This window comes from Ursus maritimus, assembly GCF_017311325.1.
Source record: "Ursus maritimus isolate PB19 chromosome X unlocalized genomic scaffold, ASM1731132v1 scaffold_X1, whole genome shotgun sequence".
Lineage (NCBI taxonomy): Eukaryota > Metazoa > Chordata > Mammalia > Carnivora > Ursidae > Ursus > Ursus maritimus.
Genome location: NW_024423319.1, coordinates 4,645,615 through 4,670,501, shown reverse-complemented (window position 1 = coordinate 4,670,501; position 24,887 = coordinate 4,645,615). Strand labels below are relative to the sequence as shown.

The following is a 24,887-nucleotide window of genomic DNA, read 5'->3' as shown; positions in this document are numbered from 1 at the left end:
CACGAGGGAAGGAAGGAACAGAGGGAGCTGAGAGAGAAAGAAAGAAAGAAACACACTAAAATGCCATCTGGTAAACTGCTTTCAAATTCTATAACTTCCTGCCAATTCAAGCTGTATTGTTTTAACCCTTGTAAAGAGCTGGAATTAAATTAAGGCCCTATCTACCATTTGTCCATCAGTCCATTTCTGTAAAGAGTTTGCCAGTTTATGTTAAGCAAACTACATACTGAAAACTTAATACAACAAATAATTTTGCTTGTCATTTCTCTTTAGCTGATAATAGTAGAACTCTGAATGTGGATTCCACTGCAATGACGCTACCTATGTCTGATCCAACTGCGTGGGCCACAGCAATGAATAATCTTGGAATGGCACCACTGGGAATTGCTGGACAACCAATTTTACCTGGTATGCTATTTTTAATCACGTCACAAGTGTTTCTTTTTATTGACCATGTGGTAATAAATATAACAGTATGACACAACTTATTTTGAAGTTGACATTTACCAGATTCTGCCTAGAGTGTGCATTTTTGTAATATGAGCTTTGTAGGCTGGGTGGCCAGTAGTTACTAGTATACTCCCTGTCACACTATGGGCAAGGTAGGGATATATATCTGATGCAGGATATGGTCATTAAATATTTAAATAGCTCATTGAAATAAAAGACAACAGAATTGGCAAGGAATTACAAAGGTTATCTAATTTTATAGATTTAGAGGAGACAAACATGGGGCGGAAATGATAGTTGACCTAGATACCTCAAAAATCATGAATTCCTAAAGTAGAGGAAAGGAGATGGTGGGGACCATCCCAAAGTTGTTCATGTTGAATAGCTGTTTGTACTTTTTTTAAACAAAGTAACCAGTAAGAGAATGGGCATAGTGTACTAACTCCATCTCCACTAAAGATAAAATCAGAAGAAAAATGCCACAACATCTGAAGCATTTGGTTTAAACACACACAAAAAGTCTTCTGTTCTGTCAGAACTATTAACCGTTAAAATGGATTTGTGAAGACATTAAGGAATTGGGAGGATTGGGTCTCAGGAAGCCTTGGGTCGTTTTAAAATATCCTGAACATTAATCTCCCCAGGTTCATTTAATTGTGACCCTACTTAAAAGAATGACAGAACCAGGCTGATCAAGTACCTTGCTACTCAAAGTATAATCTGCGTAACCTGGGAGCTGTTAAGAAGCCCAGAATCTTAGGCACCAGCCCAGAGCTACTGAATCAGAAGCTGCATTTTAACATGATCCACAGGTTATTCACAAACACAGTAAAGTTGAGAAACGGATCTAGAGTGAGGCCACTTTGTTGTGCCATTTGTTTATATAGTTAGTGACCCCTACTCCCCCAAAAATAATTTCACAATTCCAGTTCAGATTTTGAATCCTTATAAGCTATAATGGGGGCATGGTAGGGTAGGCAATGATGCTTAATAATCTTAATAATAAATTAAGAAATGTGATTACATAGAAAACTAGGGAACAAAAATAAAAATAGCCAAATATAAAGAAAAAAATATGTGAATGAGAAATGGGTGGAGAGCAAAGGAGCTTGGATTCTATATATGGCAGAGGCAAAGCACTGTCCCACCAAACCATAATTCATGCCCTGGACTATAGTTGACTAGATTGTATCCTACTCCATTAGACCAACCATGATTGAATTGAGCAACCAGGGATCCTTTGAGCGCCTAATGATTGGACCATAGATCTCCTTGGGTTTTGAATGACTAGTGGGGCCAATCTGGAATCAGCAGGTGCTCCAACAGGAGCCAGTATTGCACAGTAGTTAAGCACTCACACTCTGGAGTCAATCTGCCTGACTTCCAAGCCTGTTTCTTTCACTACTTTATCTTGAGTAGTTAAATGTCTTCTAGGAGACTCAGTTTCTTCATTCATAAAATCAGACTAATAATACTTAACCCTTAGGGGTTTTGTGACAATTAAATTGTGCTTAGAACAATGCCTGGCACATAGTTAGTGCTCAATCATGTTGGCTACTAAAATACTTTAAAATCATTGTTAATATATTTCTTACAGGTATTTCTAAAGGGTGTAATAGGTCTTTAAACTTAGTTCTTCTTCATTATTTCACTGTAATACAATTTAAACTAAAACATTATATATTATTTTATAGCTCCATATGGAGTGGTCCTGAGTCACAATCTCTTGTAGTCTAGAGAGATTAGACAATCTGATTTGCCTTCCATATTACCAGTTTATGGAAATCTGAACTGTATGGGTATATGTCCTGGGGAAAATGTTGAGGCCAGATCTGCTCTGATGCCAAGGGGACTCTATGTTATATCAGATAATTTGTAAATTACCACATCTAAACATAAATCTATTCTCACACAGTAATCTTTGATGCTTAGCCACCCATCCTATAGGAAAAAAAGGCTTAGCATTGAGAGTAAAAAAATCATCCAAACCATCATTATAGGCCCAAAGCTTATGCTGGGGACAGTAAAAGGCCTGAAAAACTGGGTAGGTTTTCTTAACAGTAACTCAGAGGTCTATTCCTGCAGAGAGGGTATCTTGCTTAGTATTTAACAACATAGGCCTCAAAGATAGACTGCTTGGGTTTGGATCCTTGCTGTGCCACTTGCTAGCTATATGACCTCTCACCAGTTATTTGACCTGTCTGTACCTCAGTTCCATCATCTATAAAATGGGAATAACTATAGTATCTACTTCATAGGATTGCTGTAAAGATTAAATAATATGCTTAGCCCAATGTTTGGCATATAATAAGCACTCAATAAAGGTTAACCATCATTATTATTATTAAGATAAAGGAAATACTAACATACTTCCTTCAAATGGCTGCTAAGCTGCCACTTAAATTGAAAGTATTTGGTGCTGTGCAGCCACTGTCAGCTCTAATGAGTGTTCCTCATATCCACCTCCAACCAGACATTTGAAACGTCAAGAGTGATTTTAATTTCTACTTCTAGCCCTCTTTATCTACATCCTATTTTCTTAAGCACTATGAAGAAATAGATTCTAAGGTCCCCTTCAACTCTGTGATTCAGTGATCTTTTAGCTATGCTCTAGGGAAAGTTATTTGACTTTTTGGAAACCAGATCTTAGAAATGCAGATATTTTTTTAAGATTTATTTATTTATTTGAGAGAGACAGAGCACATGGGGGGGGAGGGAGGAGGAGAGAAGCAGACTCCCCGCTGAGCACAGAGCCCCACGCCAGGTTCAATCCCACCACCCTGCAATCGTGACCTGAGCTGAAATCAGGAGTTGGGTGCTTAACTGACTGAGCTACCCAAGCACCCCAGAAATACTGATATTTAGTTTAGTAGTGCCCTTCTTGTCTTAAAAATACATGGGATAGTGGTATTGGGCTGAGACATACTTTGCGAAGCTATCTGTAAAATCACTTGAGTTTCAGGTGAACTAATTTTTCTCCTCCCTGTATTATTTTAGGAAGTCAGTTTAACCACTGAAATTAGAATATAGGTTCTGGATCTGGATTGCCTAGGTTCAAATAAATCTGTGTTCTACTATTAAGTAGCTGTGTAAACACTGGCAAGTTACCTAACCTCTCTAGGCCTCAGTTTCTTCATCTGTAAAACAAAGATAATAATAGCACCTATGTCATAGGATTGTTATGAAGATCAATGAGTTAATACATTAGAGTCCTAGAATGATGCCTGGTTCAGAGTAATCTCTCAGTGAACTTAGCTATTATTATTGTCTCGAGTTCACATCTGATATATGGCTCACAAAAAATTGAATTATGGCTCATTTGTGTTCTTAGCAATGGTGAAGGGTAACAAACGCAGAAACGAAATCTTCCCCAGGAGAGGTGCTGGACAATGGTGCCACTCACTTCTCCCTGTAAATCTGAGGGGGTGTCCAGAGAAATGGAAGGTTGGCACCACACTCCAATGCTGCATACTCTTCATCTTGCCCAGGTTTTGGGAAAGGGTGCCTGTTCTCTTTATTATGTAATGTTTTAATCGAATGGGCTAAAACATCCCCAATCCTCTCTCTGCCCCTCGAGATTCCTTAAAATGGAAATGGCAGCCAGTGAGCCACAAGGAACTGTTCCCTGAGATCACCCACTGATGGCTCAGTAATTCAACTACTTTTCTGCAACTTAGGTTTCTTACTGAGACAGCAGACCTTTTTTGTGTGTGCTGTCTCATCTGGCCTGTGACAATAGGAAAGGCTTTTGGCATTGATGAAAAACAAATGATACATAAGCTTCCTTGACTTGCCCTAGAGAGCTCAAATCCACACTGTCATGGAAGCTGAGTCTCTTGGACACATACTTGTCATCAGGGCAGTGTCTGGCTTATTATGTTCATTGAGTGGGGAGCAGAGACAAACCATCTCTGGGGTTTGGAGCCCCCTTTCATCTGACATGGTGTTTTATATAGCTGCTATTCAGTAAAGTCAATCCACAATGATGGCAGATTAGGAGGTCCCCTCTGGCTGGCAGCTGTCTTTCCTGCCAGAGTATTTGCTTTTCTAAGCTGGTCAAATAAAACTAATGTTAGTTTTCACATGAAGAGAGGGACCAAAAAGAGATCTGTTTAAGGAGCATAGTTCTGCCCATCATCACAGATGAATCCAAGGATGGACTGATTAAGAAGTACTCATTGAATACTATGTGCTGCTTCCTTTATTTTCCCCTCAATTAAAATATCCTTAGCATCCAAATGTGGAGCCTGTGAAGTCCCAAAGGAGAAGAGTCTCTTGTTATGGTGCCTCCACTTTATTGACTGTATCACCTCCATAATAGGAAATGTTGGAAAGTATGGACTTATAGATCTTATTCCCAGAGCAAGACACTGCCCATCCACAGGCATTGTCGTTTTTAAGAAGGCAGTTCTCAGGGCGCCTGGGTGGCTCAGTCGTTTAAGCATCCGCCTTTGGCTTAGGTTGTGATCCCGGGGTCCTGGGATCGAGCCCCCCATCAAGCTCCCTGCTCAGCAGGGAGTCTTCTTCTCCCTCTCTCTCTGCCCCACCCCCGACTCATGCTCACATGCTCTCTCTTTCTCTCTCTCAAATAAAATCCTTAAAAAAAAAAAAAAAGAAGGCAGTTCTCACTGAACCCAGAAGGCCAATTCTTATCGGAACAGAAAGAAAGAATGAGGATGTGTGACACATGACAGGCCACTACTCTGCAAGCTCCCCAAGGAGAGCCAGACTTGTGGTTCTATTATTTTTAATATCTTCCACAAAAAGAATATGCCTTCAGTGGCAAATAAGGTTGAAATCCTGAGAAAGGAGAGCACTGTTCATCAGCATGGTGGACACTTCACTGAAAGCCAATGATATGTAAAACACTATAACAAATAGAATTAGTGCCTCCATAAAACAAACTTAAAGCCTACCCAGTGACGGTACTCTCAAGACTCCCCATGGAAACTATTACAAAGAGTGGCCAAGTGAGATCATTTGCGCATTCATTCATACAAGAAATATTTACTGAGGTCTGCTGTATGCAAGGTATTATTAGAAGCCCTGGGGATAAAGCAGTGAACAACAACAACAAAAACCAAGATTCCTGCCCTCATACTGGCTTCAGTACTTTTAGAACCTGCATATTTTCTCCCTAATACATCTCATCTCATACATGTTGAATGACAACAACTCAGAGGCTTGAATCCATTTTGTTCATTTGCGTTTTTATTCAGCCATCCATTAGAAATATTTTCAGCTAGGGTCCGGGAGATCCAAAATGGGCATGGCTAATCCTTGCTTTCAAGCTCAAAGTCCAGTAGCAGAGGCAGCAAAGTCAATATCATGACACTATAATGTAATAAATGTCTTAGTAGAAACATGTAGAAAAGTTCTGTTTTAGCCAGGGTGAGATGAGAGGGAGTGATAGGTAGGTGGTCATGGTCTGGGAACGTTCACAGAAGTGGTAATATTTGAGCTCAGTGTCCAGGGATATATAGGAATGTGGCAGGTGGGAAAAAAAAAGAGCTTAGAATGGTCCAAGAAGAGGAAATGATGCATCAATGACTGGAAATTATGCAAGAGTATACAGTATGGGGACGGTGGTTAAATATTGAATGGAATTACATCACCCCATTCCGTAAAGACTTCGAGGCAGCTTATAAGTAAGGTTACAATAAAAGAGAAAAATCACAAGTAAAATAAACCAGCATCTAGGAAAATATAAATGAATATCAAAGGTGAAGACCTGGACTCTGAGAAACAAACTGAGGGCTTCAGAGGGGATGGGGGTCGGGGAATGGGATAGGCTGGTGATGGGTAGTAAGGAGGGCACGTATTGCATGGTGCACTGGGTGCTATACGCAACTAATGAATCATGGAACTTTACATCAAAAACCAGGGATGTACTGTATGGTGACTAACATAATATAATAGAAAATATTATTATAAAAAAAACAGGTAGGGAGGTTAATTAGAATTCAGATGTGTACGTCATAGGCTCCTATCCGATTTCTGAAGCTGAGCCTGTACCTGTGACCAGGTAGCCAAAACAAAAAGGAAAACCTGATCAATTACATAATTTGCATTTTCCATGAGGAGAAAATATACCAAACTTCAGAGAAGTCAAACTTTTCATAGCCCTTCACAATTTTGTGTGTGTTAGACATTTTTGTTCTGAAAGAATCTTTTCATAGGGAGCTTCATATATAGGAATGGACACTAAGGTAGCTGAGTGATTTCTGAAGCCTAAACACAGTTGTGTAGCCCAGGATTAGTCAATATTACTTTCCCTAGTTTGCTGCAAAATATAAAAACTAAAAATATAGTGATTTTTACATAAAGGTAAATTTGCTCAATTGAAAGGACTGTTCTTTATTCTGAAATTATAGACGTTCTACATTTTTGTTTTTAAAATGTTCTTTTATGAACTGTGCAAATGGTCACTGGCTAGTTTCTGTTATTTGTCTCCACATCTTTTCTTGGCAAATTAAGAGGGGGATAATTAAATGTGTGTATGTATATATGTATGTATGTATGTATGTAATTTTATTTTATTCCTCTCTAAAATCTAGAAATCTGGGAACCACAGATGTAGTATGAAATGTCCTCACTAAAGTCCCTCCAAAAATGTTCACAGCATCCCATGAAGAGAGTCAAGGTCATGATCCTGAATCTGTCAAAAGTTCTAACAAGGCAAGAACATGGTATAAATAAATAGGAAGGAATAGGGAGAAGGTGGGCTAGAAAGGTGGATATTTGCAAAAATTTATCTAAAGAAATAAAGCTTCATTAGTAGAAATTTGAAATCAAAGTTGAGATTTACTGGGGTGAGTCTTTATGAACTAAAATTATGCCATATAACCCTCCCAAGCCTAGTTTGCTACCTTATTTGCTATTGTACATGAACCAGGCCCTGCTTCAACTTTCCAGCTAGCCTGAAGCAAGGGTTTAGATGATCTTCTGGAGAAGCAGGCAGATATTGGTAGAATTTGAGAGTCATTATGCAAAAATTTGGAAAATTGTGCTCTACTTCCAAGAGGGCTAGTGATAACTGCAGGATCATCTCACAGTGCAGCCAGGCTGTCCTTAGAAATATGTATTCTCTCTTCAGGCTGACTATTTGAAAAGTCTTTTTGAGGATTTGTATGAAGAGGCAGTCAAGACTGTAGTGGGTTAAAATTTCTCAATACCCAGGCAAATTCTTAATTTTCAAGTGAATTTTGTGGGAACTCTAAAGAAAAAGCAACAATGTCCCAGAAATGTGTACCTGAATTGGAATCATAATTCTCTGTGAAATACCTTAATTATATTTAGATCCCATTTGGAGTGCTTATTTTATTTATTTATTTTTTTAAAGATTTTTTATTTATTTATTTGACAGAGATAGAGACAGCCAGCGAGAGAGGGAACACAAGCAGGGGGAGTGGGAGAGGAAGAAGCAGGCTCATAGCGGAGGAGCCTGATGTGGGGCTCCATCCCATAACGCCGGGATCACGCCCTGAGCCAAAGGCAGATGCTTAACCGCTGTGCCACCCAGGCGCCCCATGGAGTGCTTTAGACTAATCTATGGTTGCATTACAGTGGTTTTACTGTGAGTGCAAACTACCTTCTGGTGCTCAGAGAGTCTCTGGAACACCTAACAGAATAGAAATGCCTTTATGGGTGGGGGGTCACTTGGATGGGAAGAAGTCACTAAGTTCAGGCAGAGCCTTTCTGAGGGTATGAAGGGGCTTCCAGCAAGCCAGAACCAGGTCCAATTCTAAAAAGGCAAGACCAATAGTAAATGTGTCATCTCCTACCTTTGCCCACCTCCAGTTCCTACACTGCCACAATTTCAACTTCTTCTGTGGGTCAAAGTTGAGACAATGGATTTAAAACAGAAGCCTCTAAATTACCTAATAGTGTGGTGATACATATATTGAACATCTCAACAGGAAGTTCTAGGTATAGAGATAAGCAACCGGATGGTAGCCTTTTGGACATAAATATTTGAAGGCCTGTTGCAGGTTGAATAGTTGGAAGGAGAGCTTAATCTGACAAGGAGTATCTTTTTTTCCTGTGCATCCATGGACTTTGTGGAAGCAATATAGACTAATGGTTGAGAGTATGGTTAGTAAAAGCCACGTACTATATGGCCTTACAGTGTTAACTCTGTGAGCTTCAATTTCCTCATCTGTAATATAGAGAGTAATGTATTGCCCATTCCTTAGGATTGTAAAGATTGAGATATGTATAAAATCAAATCATAGCCTAGAAATTCCTATACACTGAATTAATGGGTAGTAGTATTATGGACACCATCCTCTTCCCCTGCCACAGTGGAGTTTGCATTTTACAGGAAGAACACCAATGTGAACCATCCTGCCAGAAATTATCAAGGACTGAACCATAAAATCGGCATCTGTGGTTTCTTTGTCAGGCATCAAAAATGGGCAACCTCTAAGGTTTCTAGTGTTTTGTAGACATCTGTAATCGTAGTCCACTAGTAGAGTGTCAGTCACCTGGCATTGTTTCAACTGGCCCTTCCACACAGCAACAGTACAGTGACAAGAATTGCTTGAGACAGTGGCTCTGGGGCCTTGCAGCGTCCCAAAGCACCTTTTCAATAATCTGCAAAAAATCATGGGCAGTCTAGTTTGGGTGCTTAGTGTACTTTCTATTTCAATTCATTGATAAAAGCCAACTCTATTAACTAATCACCCCCATTCCCTAGGCATGCTGCATATTCTGCATATCTATTGCTGTATGACAAACTATTTTATAATGTAGTAGCTTAAAAACAATCATTTTATTCTATTTTAAGAGTTTCTGGATGAAGAATTTGGGCGGGATTCATATGGGCAATTCTTCTGTGTCATATGGTATCAACTGGGATGTCTCAGCTATGGTAGGCTAGTCTGGAGGTTCCAAGACAATTTTATTCATATGCATGGCACCTTGGCAGGGACAGATAAAAACACTGAGCTCAGCTGGATCCCTCTCCTTCCATTTACTCTGAGGCCCTCTCCACATGTCTCTCTACCATGGTAGTCCAACATGTTACACAGTGTCTTGAAGCTCCAATAGCATGTGTTCCCAGAAACAAGAAGTGGGAATGGTATCTCTCTTAAGGCCTGAGCCTGAAAACAGAACACCTTTCCTGTCAAAGTAGTTTGGAGCCCATCCAGATTCAAATGGGGGTGGGAGACATAGACCTCACCTCTTGATGAGAGGAGTCTCAAAGAATTTGTATCCACCTTTAATCTGTCACACTGGGGGAAAATAACTATATGCGAGCACTTTGTTGCTCATCTGCCATGTTTTTAATCATACCTGTTTCACCTTTGACCTATAATTAAGTTAATTCATTAAAACAATTGTCATACTACACTGAGAGGCAATGTAGTGGTTAGGAGCATTATAGTTAGACCAGTCCAGATTTGAATCCTAGTTCTGCTTCTTACTGGCTTGTAATCTTGGGCAACTAACTAAATACCCTGAGCCCTAATTTCTGTATACAATGAAGGATAATAACAGTAGCTAGTTCACAGGCTTACTGCAATGTGATTATATAAAATGCTTAGCACAGTGCTAGCACATTGTAAGCACCCAACAAACAATTTGGATGTTGATAATTGGTGATACAGCATTATAACTGCATGGATGTTTCCAAACTAGACTATGAGGTCGAGGATTTTGCCTTAATCATTCCCTCAATCCCAACACCCGGCACAGGGCCTGGCATCAAACTATTGAATGGATGGACATATGGATGACTGGATGGCAGCATAGAAACGGTATGTGCCTCCAGTGTAACTCCCTGGCTCAAATGCCTAAAGAGAACAGAGGGTGATTTTACTTCCAGGTAACTACTCTAGGTTGAATGAGCCCAAGTTGCTAGGGAGCAGGAATGTTTAAGGCTACACTGAGCTATTACTTGAAATCACATAGTAGAGCTGCAACTCAAAGGAGCAAGCTGGCCCAAATAACACAGCATTCATAACATCTCTAGTAAGCTGGGATTTGGAGAAGTTCATGAATCAAAAGAGAGATTACAAACCAACGTCTTATGACACTTCCAGGCATGGCAATGCCAGGAGTCAGAAGGCTGTAGGGAAAAGTGCTAGAAGAAGAGATACAAAAGCAAAACAGAACAGAGTGTTTATTGTGGGAAGGACTTAGGAGGAATACCTTGGACTTTTCCATAATCCTTTTATAAAACGATGTCAAATCTCCTTCAAAAGTTTGAATTCCTAACATAAATGTTAATACTACGCACTTATTGGTGTACTTGTCAAGCCAGGCTGGGGGCCTCGAAGAAGGAGATAATTTCTCTGGTGTTCTATTCCCAATGTGTTTTAAATTGTGCTGGGTATTAAGGAGGGCATGTATTGCATGGTGCACTGGGTGTTATATGCAAGTTATGAATCATGGAACTTTACATCAGAAACTAGGGATGTACTGTATGGTGACTAACATAATATAATAAAAAATATTATTAAATAAATAAATAAATTGTTGGACTTGTTTGATTTTTCAGGTTCTGCAATACTTGTTTAAGTCTGATGATCTCAAATGGTTATTTTCTTGGTTGGCATTGAATATTCACATCGACTTTGGTGCTTAGTGGTTGGAGATAAACAAAAGAAATAATCAATGTGTTAGAAGTCTTTGAAATGTCATATGCAACCTGCCCTCTAGCAAGCCCTGCTAGGAAGTGTAGCCCATGGAACTCTTGGCATATTGAACGCAAGGAAGAAAGGGAATTTATCTACTCTCGCTTTAGCCATATGTCATGAATACATTTGCTTTTAAATGAATTTCATAAAATATTAATGTAATCATACCAAACAGAGTGGTGAGTACATCAGTCAGGAGTTATATTTATCCTGTGCATTTGTTTTTTGTTTGTCTCCATTTATTAGTAGACAGTACATGGAGACAGGCATTTCTTTCTCAGCCAAAGTGGCAGAATTTGTTTAATGAACTGATGTTTCTGTAATCTGTGGTAAGGTAGAGTTGTGAGTGACAGAGCTATATGAATAACAATGAGGAGGCAGGAAGAACAATAAAAGGAAGACAAACATTTCAGTTGGAGGGGAATAGTAGATGGAATTGTCTAGTTGGCACACAAACTAATCTGATCTTTTCCTACTGAAAATTAACAGTTTGTAAATGGGTGAGATAATGTTAACAATTTTTCCAAAATCATATACACGAGGAATCAAATTTTCCAAAGACACAAATGGCATTTTTAACCACAGTGCTCTTATTCTACAGCATAGGAACACAGGGTATCAGGGGCCTAAGTCCTCCAAGATGGAAAGGAAGACCTGGACCCCCTGCCTCCACCTGATAGAGCCTGACATATACAAAGCTATCACAAATGCTTGTGGAATGTGGGAATGAATGCCTGAATAAGTGGACTTATTGACATGTGTATGCATGTTTTGAATGGAAGGATGGAAACTTACCTATCAGGACTACCACCTATCATGCCAGAGGTTTTCATGTCTGTTCTGCCCTTTCATCCTTTGAGCTAAATGTCATCATTTATCCCCACTTTTATCAAAAAAGAAATAGCACTATGTTACCAGATATTAAGAAATCTTCCTTAAGGTCATATAACTAGTATGTGGAGGAAACTAGAGATATAAGAGCCACAGGGAGGGAGGAAGGGAGTGTGTATATATGTGTGTGTGTGTGTGTGCGCACACGCACACACTCACATGCATGTGTACAAGTGCATGTTGGGTGAGCTGACACATGAGAGCTAAAAGTAAATTTGTTTTCAGAAAAATAAAATTTCTTCTAATTTCTTGGAAGACATTTTTTTTCTTCCCAAACATATCTGGGGTCTTGATATTTCAGCATGACAGGCATGTGGGAAGATAGGGAATGCCCTGGCTCTTGTGGGCTGACTTTCCAATTGAGGAGGCACACATGCTACCCGCCTGCCTATCTGCCTGGTCATAAGACTCACCCCTACTGGGCCTATTGTTCCTGAAGTTCTGCTTCTCTAGGGACCACAGATTCTTCCCCCTGCTTAGATCCACCCCCTTCAATATCTTAGAGAGCCACCCAGGAGATTCAGAGCCAGCTTGAGGACATGCTTATAGGCAAAGCCCCCTCTAGTCTTTGTGGTGAGCAAAGTAAGGTTTTTGGGAGTCGGACCTGCTAGGGCTACTGCAACTGCCCCTACATTATCAGAACTCCTTATGCAATACTTTCGTTGTTTGCAATACTTTCTTTGCTTGCAGTCCACTGTGCATTCTGTAGCAGAGGACAGCAGTGAGAGGTGGGGAAATAAGGAAGTAGAATGCATTCCCTTCTCTCAAAAAACTTGCATTTTGATATAGAGACAAAATTTAAATGAAACTAGTACCACCCTTAGACCCAGGCAAGTGGGACCTTTGCCCTAGGCCCGCATCTTAGGGGACCTCATACTTTGAAATGCCTGCCTGATATTTCCTAAGTCCCCGTCCAGTGCTAAGGACCAGCCAGGTAGGTAGTGTGATCAGGGTAGGTGCCCTGAGTCCAGAACAGGTTCTATATAGGTTCTAATCTTAAGCACCTTTTCTGAAGTTTTTAAAGTTCCTCTTCATTGCCTGGAATTGACCAGGACTTGCAGTGTTGTCTAAGCAAGGAGTCCCAATCTCATACCGAACCTATGTGGACCCTAGTCCTCCTTTCTCCCCTTTGGGGCACTCTCCAATCCTCTACCCCACATGTGGAGTCAACCAGATTCTCCAAGAAGCTTCAGAACTCCTGCCTATGGAGTCCTCTCAGAGTCTTGGTTCCAGGAAGGTAGCCTGGTAAGTAAATCACTGTAGCTGCCTGGTGTGGCATTTCTTTCATGGTATCTCATGAGATTATGCCACTGAATGGTGTTGATGCTGACTTGGGGTGAATCAAACTGTGTATATAGATGAACCCCACAGAAAAACCTTTGTGAGGGCCCCTACACATCCTAGAAGCATCCCTGAATGAAAAGATGATGCAAAATAAAATAAAATTCAGTGGCAACAGATGTAGAACAGTTTTTCAACACAAAGTTGAGAATGAACCAGAATTATCTGGAAAAAGTTCTTCCAGGAAAGTGGCCTTGAAGAGTTCTTTAAGGCAGGCCTTGAAGTATGAGGAGAATTTGGGGAGGCTCAAATGATTCCAGGCAGGGAAAACAACATGAACAAAAGCACAGAGAATAGTTATTTATTGAGTATTTTTGTGCTATATATTATGCTAAGCACATTACATTCATTGTTTTGTTTGTCACAGCTCCCTATAAGGTAAGGGTTTGCAAATGAGGAAATGGAGGTTCAAAAGATTCATCCTACAAAGCAAATAATAGAAGTAGGACCCAGGTCTGCCTGATTTCCAAAATTGTGTGCTCTTAATACCATGCTATACTGCAAAAAGACAAGAAGTGTTACAAGGGAGAGCAAGAAGCCTTGTCCGAATGGAGTGGAGGGTGTGCATTGGGAACTGGTGAAAGGCCTTGGATATCAAAATGAAATATAGAGATAAACAGACTGGTCAAGCAAAAACAAACAGCCCCACCCCAAAAGGAAAATGCACAAGTAGAATATAGTATCTAAGACCTGGTAATGCTCATACCATGTTTTCTTAAATATTTTGCCTCTGTCTTAGGAAGACCCTTAGTTTCTTTTTTTTAAATAATTTTTATTTTGTTTTTTTCCCTTTATTGAACTTTTTATTTATTTTTTTTATTTATAATAATATTTTTTATTATATTATGTTAGTCACCATACAGTACATCCCCAGTTTTTGATGCAATGTTCCATGATTCATTATTTGCGTATAACACTCAGTGCACCAAGCAATATGTGCCCTCCTTACTACTCATCACCGGCCTATCCCAATCCCCCACCCCCTCCCCTCTGAAGCCCTCAGTTTGTTTCCCAGAGTCCACAGTCTTTATAAGATAATATTCTGCCTCCACTTGACCTTGCCTGGTGTCGTTTATTGTTCTCTTTTCTCTCCTTTTTTAGACTTCGATCCTGCTCTTGGAATGATGACTGGAATTCCACCAATAACTCCAATGATGCCTGGCTTAGGAATAGTACCTCCTCCAATTCCACCAGATATGCCAGTAGTAAAAGAGATCATACACTGTAAAAGCTGCACGCTTTTCCCTCCAAATCCAAGTAATATTCTGCTTTTTCTCCACACAAGTCACAATGTTTTGGTGTCTAGAAACACTCTTCTTTTTCAAAAGAATACCCAAGGGCTTCATAGCTGTATGTATAGAAGCTTCACCTAGAAAACAGAAGACAGGAAAATTTTCTCTTACTAGGCACGGCTGAATTTTATGCACAGAACAGTAAATTTCTGTGTGCTGGTTGCAGTACAAATGATAAAATGTGTTTCTAATGCCATCTGGTAAGGAATTCAAGTGTGCTTGTACAGAGACACCTGACACAAGTTGTTCGACACTGTCATTTACAGACTCTCTTTTTCATAACTGGCCTACATTCTGACGATGGCAGTAATAGAGTGTGTCTGAGCCTACCTGAGGCACATGAGAATATACATTTGGTGCTAAGAATCCTCCACTGCCACCAGCTATTCACACGTCACTCAAACTACTGCTGTTCAACTGATGGGCTGCAACAGACAGTGGGGTGAGGTTTAAGTTGCAATGAGGGCAAAGAGGATTACTGAGACTAAGTCAAACCACTTGCAACCATCCAGTCAGTGAAATTCATGTGGAAATGGTCTAGGGATCTATCTTGTCAGTAATGAATAGTTTTCTCCTTAGACACTTAAAAACATCTGCAAAGATATGGTGGCCATATTTCACTTAAAATATAGCAGCGATAGTTGACTCAAACTTTTTTTTCTGGATCTGTTTGGGGTTTTATTTACTTTAAGTGATCATAAGTTATTTCTGTACACGAATCAAGCCTCATTAAAACTTTTTCCATGATTCTAGTCATGGTGCTGGGTGGCCTACTTAAGGGAGCTGCCACCACAGTGCTGACATTAAAGCAGTTAAGGGACACATTCAAGGGTTCAGGCCATAGATCAAAGAACTTGCCTTATCACAATAAACATAACTTTTGACATGTGACTTCAGACAACAATTTCATCTCCTACCTTACATAGGAATCAGTTAGTCATGGAATCAGGCCCTGGATTCTACTTAGGATAGTCTGCTCATAACTGAGAGGATCTTAGAATCAGTCAGGGTTGGTTAGACAAATCACCTTGGTGCCCTTTTTTAGTGAAAAATGTTTTAATGCCTTCTTCAGGTCTTTGACCTCGATCGTCAGCAGGGTACTTCCTTCCAGGCCAATAAGAAATCTAGGAGACTAGCATCTCAGAGGACTGAATTGGAAGAAGAGCTAATATGTCACAGGAGAATTAGGGAATAGAGAATAAGATGACCTAGTAGGCCTTACCTGCCAGCTCAAGTGGCCATTCCTAGATTTGTATTTAGTGCCTAGGTGAATGAATGGCACTGTCGTACCCTTGTCTGTTACTCTTACTGCCACTGTCCTTACAAATGGGCAGCGGAACTTTTTTTTCCTTTCTTCCCATGTGTTGCTTTTGGATTAGAGAAAGCTGTGCATCACTGATACTACCTTTTTTCATTTCAAAAGCCATGAATTTAGGCATTTCCAGTGTTAAAACCTCCTACATATGTAAAGGTAGAATCCTGCTGCTTTAATCATCCACTTATCACATAATCAGCCTACACTACGTTTTCATTGTCTCAGTCAAGTCCAAGGTAACAGGATGGCTCATAACCTGTAACATCTACGTTGGGTACAAGTGATGACTTTACAGACTATTCAGTCGCTGAATTTCCAAAGAATAACAGATACCTTGTGTATAACACAGACCACATTGTTGAGCAGTCCTTAAAGGAATACAGACATACACACCTTAAAGAGCCCTAACTTTTTTTTAAGAGGCTCTAACTTTTTGAGTCTCTAGGAAAAGAAAGAGACAGACATCTCTCAAATACATGTATCTTTCCCCACCTACACCATGCCTTCGCAGTTCTAAGCTGGAAGGGCCACAGAGTGAAAGGGAACATTTTACGTTCATGGCTGAATCCTTTAGTTCTTCATCTCTGTGTTAAGAATACCAACAGAGCAATTAGTGCCAGTAAAGTGGTGGCTTCTGGGAAGGAACCTGGCTTTGGATTGAATTAAAAACGGACCCTCCTGACACAGCTTAAAGTAAACTGGTGTTCTATTTCCTGTTTAGAACTTGGATTTTGTTATAAGGGGGCTCAGGTTAGTTGTGTGGGGGAAAATGCTAATGGAGAAAACTCCCTTAGTTCTGTGCTGAAAGCATGGCAAGTATGATTTTTGCTAACACCCCAGACTGTGAAGGTGTGATGGGAAGAGGGATTTGGTATGCCTGAATCCCTTATCTTCTCCAGAGCCTACCAACCTTGTCTGCTAAGGCCTTGATTATAAACCCCAGTACTTAGCCTGCCTCTGATATATTCTGCCTCTGTCTCTGGTATATTCTCTTGCACTCAATGGCCTCTCAAGCAATAAGGTCCTGTAATTTGGGGACTCTCACAGTCTCTTTATGCAGCCATCAAATCTGCTTCTGTCTTGCTTCATTAGAACATATCTTTACCATCAATTCCTCACCCTCTCCCACCTGACACTTCATCCAGGTGCTTGTCACATACACAGAACCCAAAAGTCCTGGAGCTCCCATTGCTCACAAATGCCAAGTCCAACTCCTGACTTCAGAAGCCTTTCACTGGTATGCTTCATGTGACTTCAATCCGTCATTTCTACTTGCCACTTACCCACCTGTTAGTCAAGTTCAACTGCTTCCCAGTATCACATTCCTCTCCAGCCCAACTGCAAGCCTATCTTCTCCTGGAACATTTCCACATGGAAGATACTGAAATTAAAACAATAGTTAATCATTCATTGCTCTAATGCATTTTCACTTAAATATTGGGTGCTATGTCCAATGGATAATTTTTACCCCTTAAGTTACTTTATCTCTCTGCTATTTTTAGTACTAGTGACCCCTTCATCCTTTTTGAAACAATACGTCATTTGAAAGTGTAAGAATGATCAAGACCACTAGAGAGATTATATAGATCAAGAAAGGATGACAAACAAGCAGAGACCCCTGAGGAATTCCAACATTTCGAAATTTAAAAGAGAAAGAGGGAGTTTGCATTTCTGTACAAAAGCCCTCTTTACTAGCTGTTTCCAGTTTTTTTCAATTGTCTTTTAAATCTTCTTCATTTATGCTTTCACCCCACCCCTCTATCAAAATGTCCCTTGTTTAAGAACTCTAGTGACTTTATAATACTGAATCCTGTAGTCAATTCTCAGTTCTCTTCCTAATTGACCTAATAGTCACATATGACACAGTTGGTTACTCCTTACTCATTGGTATACTTTCTTTACTTGGCTTTCAGGATACGACAGTATTGGTTTTCCTCCCACTTCAGCTGATAGACCTTCTGCATGGAGAGGTTGCATTTTGAGTCTACTGTCTAGTTAACAGAAAACATGGAATAAATGGTGGAATATCACCTGCTACGTGTGTACAGAGATGTGGGAAAGCACCCAGGAGCCAGAAAAAAAAAAGCAATTTTTTCATTTTACTATTTCAGAACAGGCCAACCTCATTTTGGCTCCTAGGGCTGGGTTCTATAAAGAAAATTAGAGAAAGTGGGTAAATTGAGAATTAATAAAGATTCACCAGTCTTCTGATTACCTCCAATCAGTTGGAATTACATTAAAATATATCTGACCCCTGCTGATTGTCTAGGGGGCCTTCAGTCTTGGACTGTCTAATAAAATCAACTCAAAGACTTTACAGTATGTAAATTCCAGCAAACCAGTGAGTGATCTGTGACGCTTCTTTGAAAAGCAAGATACATGCAAGTGGTTTATAGGTCTTCCATGCTGCCCCCTACTTCACTTTTCAAAGATCAGCAGTGACTCAGATCTTAATGCTGATTTCCCCCAAAAGGGCTCCCCAGAGTAGGTGCTTAGTTATAATTAGAGTTGCTAGAAGCTTCTCCTTTTCCATTACCAGAGATTAAAGTTCTTTATACTCTCAGTTATCTTGAGTCATTTACATGAAGTTTTCTTCTTCTCTATCCAGAGTAGTGGTTGGGGTGTTAGAAGAGTTTAGCACATTACCTGATTAATAGGTGGACTTTGAATTTGCTCTCCTATGGAGTTATCCTTGCTGTGCCCAGATCACTGATTTCAGTGGGATTAGAAAATCAGACCCAGACAACAAAGTGCTTTGAGCTGTTAATTGAAGTACAAGTACTATCCATTAAGGAAGGTAGTACAGCCCATTGCCTTGTTGAGTGGCATACACCTAAATCTTAGCGAATGCTATCAAAGAGGCTTTCTACATTTACCCAAGGAAAATAAATAAACCCCAGCATTCTTGACCCCACTCTTAGTGGCTTTTATGCTTTCTTACTTAGCAGTTACCACAGAATAATCACAGCATCTGAATAGGATGATGACTTCATCACAGAATTTTTAAATCCCACAGAATTTTTAAAGGATTAAAAGCCTTTGTATTTTCGGTGTTATATGTAACTGTGGCAGTAACCAGACATTCCTTAGAGTCTCTCAGTGGACCGAAACGTAGACCTAACTAAGCAAACTTAAATAATATAAAAAGATGATCATTTGCGCCACAAAAAGTTTCTTTACCATCAAATTCCTTAAATAGCAAACTTCAGAAGAATTCTAAAAAGGGATTTTTGGCTAAAGCCCTTGATTTGAAAACATGGCTCTGTATTCCATGGTCAAAACCATTTGTGTCTTCACAGCTGTAGATTCCTCTATTGAGAAGAGTGATTCCTTCCCAAACCAAGCCTTATCTGAAGATCTGGATAAAGCAAGGAGCTGGGAATTTAGAAGTCCAGGTCTTAAGCTACCACTCCACTCCAGACCTGTGGTAGGGCTTTAGAAAGCCTCAGATTGGTGATCAGGAAACCTGGGTTCTATAACAGTAAATAATAATAATACTACAATAACTACTATTTATTGGGAACCTATCAAACACTAGGCATTGTACCACTTGCAATATAGACAGTAGATTATCGATTATCTTACAAAAACCTTTGTAAGGTAGAAGGCAGTATCCCTATTTTACAGATGAAAATATGAGGTTCTCAGAGGTTATGTAATTTTCACAAAGTCCTATAGACAGTTATAAAGTTAAGGTTTAAATCCAGGTTTACCTGCTCCAAGTTCATGTTCCTTCTCTTTCTATCTAATTTGGTAATCTTGAATGAGTCACTCAGCCTCACTCAGCTAAGGTTTTTCTCCGTAACAGAAGTTTAGACCAAGTCAGTGGTTTTCAATCCTAGCTACCATTAGAGTTGCCTGAGGAGCTTTAAAAAAATAATGCACAGGCTGCACCCAAACTAATTAAATCACTCATTGGAGTGGGCCCAGGATTTTCTTGTTTGTTTGACTCCCAAGTTGATTCTAATGTGCTGTCAGAGTTGAGAATCACTGAAAGTGTGTGATATTAGAATCCTTCCATTTCTTAAAAACTCAGAAGCAGAAGTCTCAAGAGATTCAATTTCCCCCTTTTTGGCTAAAATCAAATTTCTCCAGTGCCCATGACTAAGACATTTCAGATTCCTACTCACTAGGTTATCTTCCTTTTCCTTTTAAACTTCTCCTATAGAACAAAAGACCAATACAGTGAATTCTTGAAATAACAGATATTTTTAAAATTAACAGAAACTTTATAAGTTCCCTGAATCCCTTTACCCCTTTTATTGACTAAGTAAAGGGGAAGAGAGCATCATGAGAACCTGATTATTCTGAGCCACACTGATAAGACAGACAGTGGTAGCAAAGTGAGGAAGCTAGAGATGCTCATACCCAAGGAGGCTCCCAAATCATCCACTTGCCAACTTGGATAAATGTCAAGCGGGGACCTTGGCCTGATCTACAAGTGAGGCTCATTTAGTTTTGCATAGGAGCTGTAATCACTAGTTGTTGAGCTCTCCAAATCTTGAGCTGGGAGAATTATTATAAGAGCTGAATGGAGAGAATGGATTACACAAAATAAATCCTTGCAGATAAAAAATCAACACTAAAAAAAAACCCTTGACCATCACACTTTGTTTTGTTGGGCCGTGAACTGTAGAATTTTGCTTGGAAAATGCTTGGATACATATAAATAGCCAGACGGAGCTGGCAGATAAAACAGGCTTTATGTATAAGATGAGTGAGTAGAAAGCATACTTTTTTAGCAGAGGGAGAATCATCTCATTAAGTAGGTTTGTAATGACTCTCTATAGCCAAATTTATCTCACTTTAGTTAATGATTTCCCAGACGAGCTTACTTTCTCTGCTGTCTTTCATACTTCCCTCTAAATGCTGCAGGATTGACTCTGGACCTCGCCTCTCCAGCCAGAAATTTGAAGAAGGACTCACTGGTATCAAAAGACAAAAAAACCTAGAAAGCATGGTTTATAGTCTGGCTGACTTTGTAAGCCAAATCATTCTGGTACCCATAAATATTTTTGTAAATGTTTACGCCATCATTGTCAAATTAATTCTGAAATGGTTCTTTCAGTAAGCATGAACAGAGAATTTAGTAACTATAAACTGAATTAAACAACCCTTCTCTCAGGGACCTTGGTTCTGAGAATTCCAGAAAGTAAGAATTTAAAGTGAGTGGGATTTCCCCCCAACTGTCTTCCTAGCAAAAATGACTGAAAATTGGGCATAGCTGAGTTGTCACAACACAAGTAAAGAACAGAATTAAAGAACTCTGGATGGGACAGACAGACGGGTCTGTCTTTATCATTTAGGCGTCATGGTCACCAAACCATTGAATAAAATTATTTCCATGTGCTGTGGAGCAGAGATAAGCGCCTTAGAGGCCACATGCTTCTGGCACTTTGGCCAGAGTCTGATGGGGGCTGTAGGGCTATCTCTGGGACATGTTAGATTTCTAGGAGGTCTGTCCCAAGCAAACATCTTAATTTCAAACACTTTTGCAATTCTGCTCAGATCTTCCACCTCCTGCAACTCGAGAACGACCACCAGGGTGCAAAACAGTATTTGTGGGTGGCCTGCCTGAAAATGGGACAGAGCAGATCATCGTGGAAATGTTCGAGCAGTGTGGAGAGATCATTGCTATTCGGAAGAGCAAAAAGAACTTTTGTCACATTCGCTTTGCTGAGGAATACATGGTGGACAAAGCCCTTTATCTTTCTGGTAGGTGTTTAGTTATGAACAGTCTGCCTACCAGGCACAATGCAGAGATTGTGGATCAGTGTATTTGCATCTGTGGCAGATAAAGTTTGGGCTTAATGGTAGCCCCTCTTGCCTTCAGAGATGGAAAATGAGTGTTTCCACCCAACGTCTTACTTTAAAGTTCTTTGGCACTTCTCAGTTGTCTCTGTTGTCCAAAACTCCTTATTTGTCACATCTAAGGGCCTTGATTATCTGTCTTACCTTGCAGCACCATCTCCCAGTTCTTCCCTCACGTACCATGTCCTAAACACACTAAGCTAATTCTAGTTCTCAGAATGTGCCATGGTGCTTTATGCTTTTTCCTCTGACTATAATTACCTTTTCCATCCCACCTGCCATATATACATCCTCACACCCCAAAGCTCCAGCTCAAGCATAATCTCTTCTGAAAAGCTTTCTCTGACTTCTCTCCCCACTGTGCCCCAGGCTGGTCTGAGCACCCCTTCCTTAGCACTTCCACAGTACCCAATGTTTCCTCCTAGCATGACACCTATAGCACCATGCTAGGACTGTCTCTTTCCACATCTGTCTCCCTGAGCAGAGTATGAACTCCTTAAGGGAAGGGACTGTGTCTTATCTAATTTTGAATCCCCAGTATCTAGGGGGAGGGGAGGTCAGTTAGATGCCTGTTGCAACAGGCCAGGGAAAATGTAATGAGGGTTTGAAAAAGTAGGCTGGTAAAGTAGGGAAGGAGAGGAGGAAGAAGATGTAGAATATTCCTTTTTTATTAAGTTTTTAATTTTAATTTCAGTTAGTTAACATATAGTGTTATATTAGTTTCAGGTAAACAATATAGTGATTCAACACTTCCATACATCACCCAGAGCTCATCCCAGCAAGTACACTCCTTAATCCCCATCACCTATTTCCTCCATCCCCGCACCCCCCTCCCCTCTGGTAACCATCAGATTGTTCTCTATTGTTAAGAGTTTGTTTCTTGGTTTGTCTCTCTCTTTTTCCCCCCTTTGCTCATTTGTTTTGTTTCTTAAATTCCACATATGAGTGAAATCATATGGTATTTGTCTCTCTGACTTATTTCACTTAGCATAATACTAACTCCATCCATGTCATTGCAAATGGCAAGATTTCATTCTTTTTATGGCTGAATAATATTCCATTGTAAAAATATACTACCTCTTCTTTATCCATTCATCTGTCAATGGACACTTGGGCTGCTTCCATAATTTGGCTATTGAGATGTATAATACTCTTATTACATTTGCTAAGTGCTGTAAAAGGTACAGAAGATTTGACAGCACTTAGGAATGATAATAGAGCATTCCACAATAGACTGTTTTAATAAGAACTTAAAGGTCTTGAAAAACTCTGAACAGTTGTACATAAAAGATGACATGCTGCTCAGGAGGTATCCATCTAAACATCATTGAAATCAGCTCTCTGGCAACAACTATGTCCTGGAAACATTCTCAAGGCTGCCAGGGGAAAGGGGATTGCAATCATCGGTGATGTAAAAACACTAAATTTTGCCCTTTAAATTTGAACCTGCTCCCTGAAAGCTCATAAGCGCTAGAAATCTCCTGAATTGGATGGCTGTTCTCCCACATTGTTTAAAAAAAAAAGGTTAAAACAAACAAAAATCCTTTAGAAAGGGGGCTGGGAATGTAGAAATAACCATTTTTTTTTCTATTGGAGTTTGAGCATCTTAGGGAGCTAACGTTGTGCACCGTGTACCAATCTCCTAGCATCATAGTATCTGTCATGTGTTTATACCAAGCTTTCATATCATCCTTTTGTTTGATCCTCTTCATGATCCTGGGAGAATAGGCAAGGCAATCATTAATAGCCATTTTTCTGATGGCTCAGATGATCAAATAAGATGACTGAATGTGAAAGCGCATTGTAAACTGTAAAGAGCCCTAGCAAAATGTGCTTATGAAATGTATTTATTCTTCCTCTTTCTAAAAAGAATGTGTAGCGGTTTTAGTGTAAGGGGCATTATTCTTTATAACAGCTTCATTGAAGTATAATAATTGACATACAATGAACCTCACATATTTCAAAAATACAGTTTGGTTTTATTGACACATACATACAGCTGTGAAACTATCACTACAGTCAAAATAACGGACATGCCCACCTCCCCCAAAAGCTTCCTTCATATTCCTTTTGTGATCCATTCCTCCTGCCCCTCCCTTCTTCTCTCCCCAGGCCACCACTGCTCCATTCTCTGTCAGATTAGTGTGCATTTTCTAGCGTTTCATATAAATGGAATCATATATTATGTATGCTCTTCCTTCCTTGGTATAAACTCAAATTTCCATTTGATGTCATTTTCCCTGTGCTTGAATTTCCTTTAACAATTTTTATAGTGCAAGTCTGCTCCTGATTAATTCTTCAGCATTTGTATGTATCAAAAGGAATTTATTCCACCTTTCTGTTTGAAAGATATGTTCTCTGGACGTAGAATTCTGGGAGGACAGTTTTTTTTTTTCTGTCAGATGTTACTTCATTATCTTCTTGCTTGTATTGTTTCCAACAAGAAATATGATGTTATCTTTTTTGTTTCTCTGCTCATAATGTGTCTTAAGTCTATGGAAGCTTTTATTTATTTATTTATTTTAAATAATTCTTATTTTGTTATATTAGTCACCATACAGTACATCCCCAGAAGCTTTTAAGATATGCTCTTTTTTTATTATGGTGTTGAGAAATTTGATTATTATATGCCTGGTATAATGTCCTTCATGTTTCTTATGCTTGAGTTTCCTTGAAATTCTTAGATCTCTGAGTTTTCATTAAATTTGGACATTTTTCTGCCCTTATTTCTTCAAATATTTTTTTTCTATTCCCTCCCCTCTTTCCGGGCAGGGCCCCAGTTAGGGTGTAGTAGGCCCCTTGAAGTTGTCCCACATCTCACTGGTACTCTGTTCATTTTCTTTCAGTGCTTTTCCTCTGTATTTCATTTTGAATAGCTTATATTGCTGTGTCTTCAAGTTCATTAATCTTTTCTTCAGCAGTGTCTAATTGCCATTAGTCCTATTCAGTGAATTTTTTTCAACTCAGACATTGTACTTCAAATCTCTAGAAATTTGATTTTGGTTCTTTTTTATGTATTTTGTGTTACTAGTTAATATGGTAACATTGTCTCTAACTTCTTAAGCGTATGAAATTCAATTATAATAGTTGTTTTTATGTCCCTGTATATTAATTATATTATCTGTATCACTTGTGGGTCCATTT

The 24,887-nt window shown here is 39.5% G+C and overlaps 1 protein-coding gene across 5 annotated transcripts in view; it reads left to right on the top strand.

Moving 5' to 3' along the window:
• ENOX2 (ecto-NOX disulfide-thiol exchanger 2) overlaps nt 1-24,887 on the top strand; it is a 264,867-nt gene that overhangs the window by 200,344 nt on the left and 39,636 nt on the right. For all 5 annotated transcript variants that reach the window (XM_008701635.2, XM_008701637.2, XM_040627347.1 and 2 more), the window contains 3 exons: nt 274-408; nt 14,427-14,582; nt 21,441-21,647. In XM_008701635.2, the coding sequence (XP_008699857.2) occupies nt 274-408; nt 14,427-14,582; nt 21,441-21,647 (498 nt within the window). The remainder of the gene's footprint in view (nt 1-273; nt 409-14,426; nt 14,583-21,440; nt 21,648-24,887) is intronic.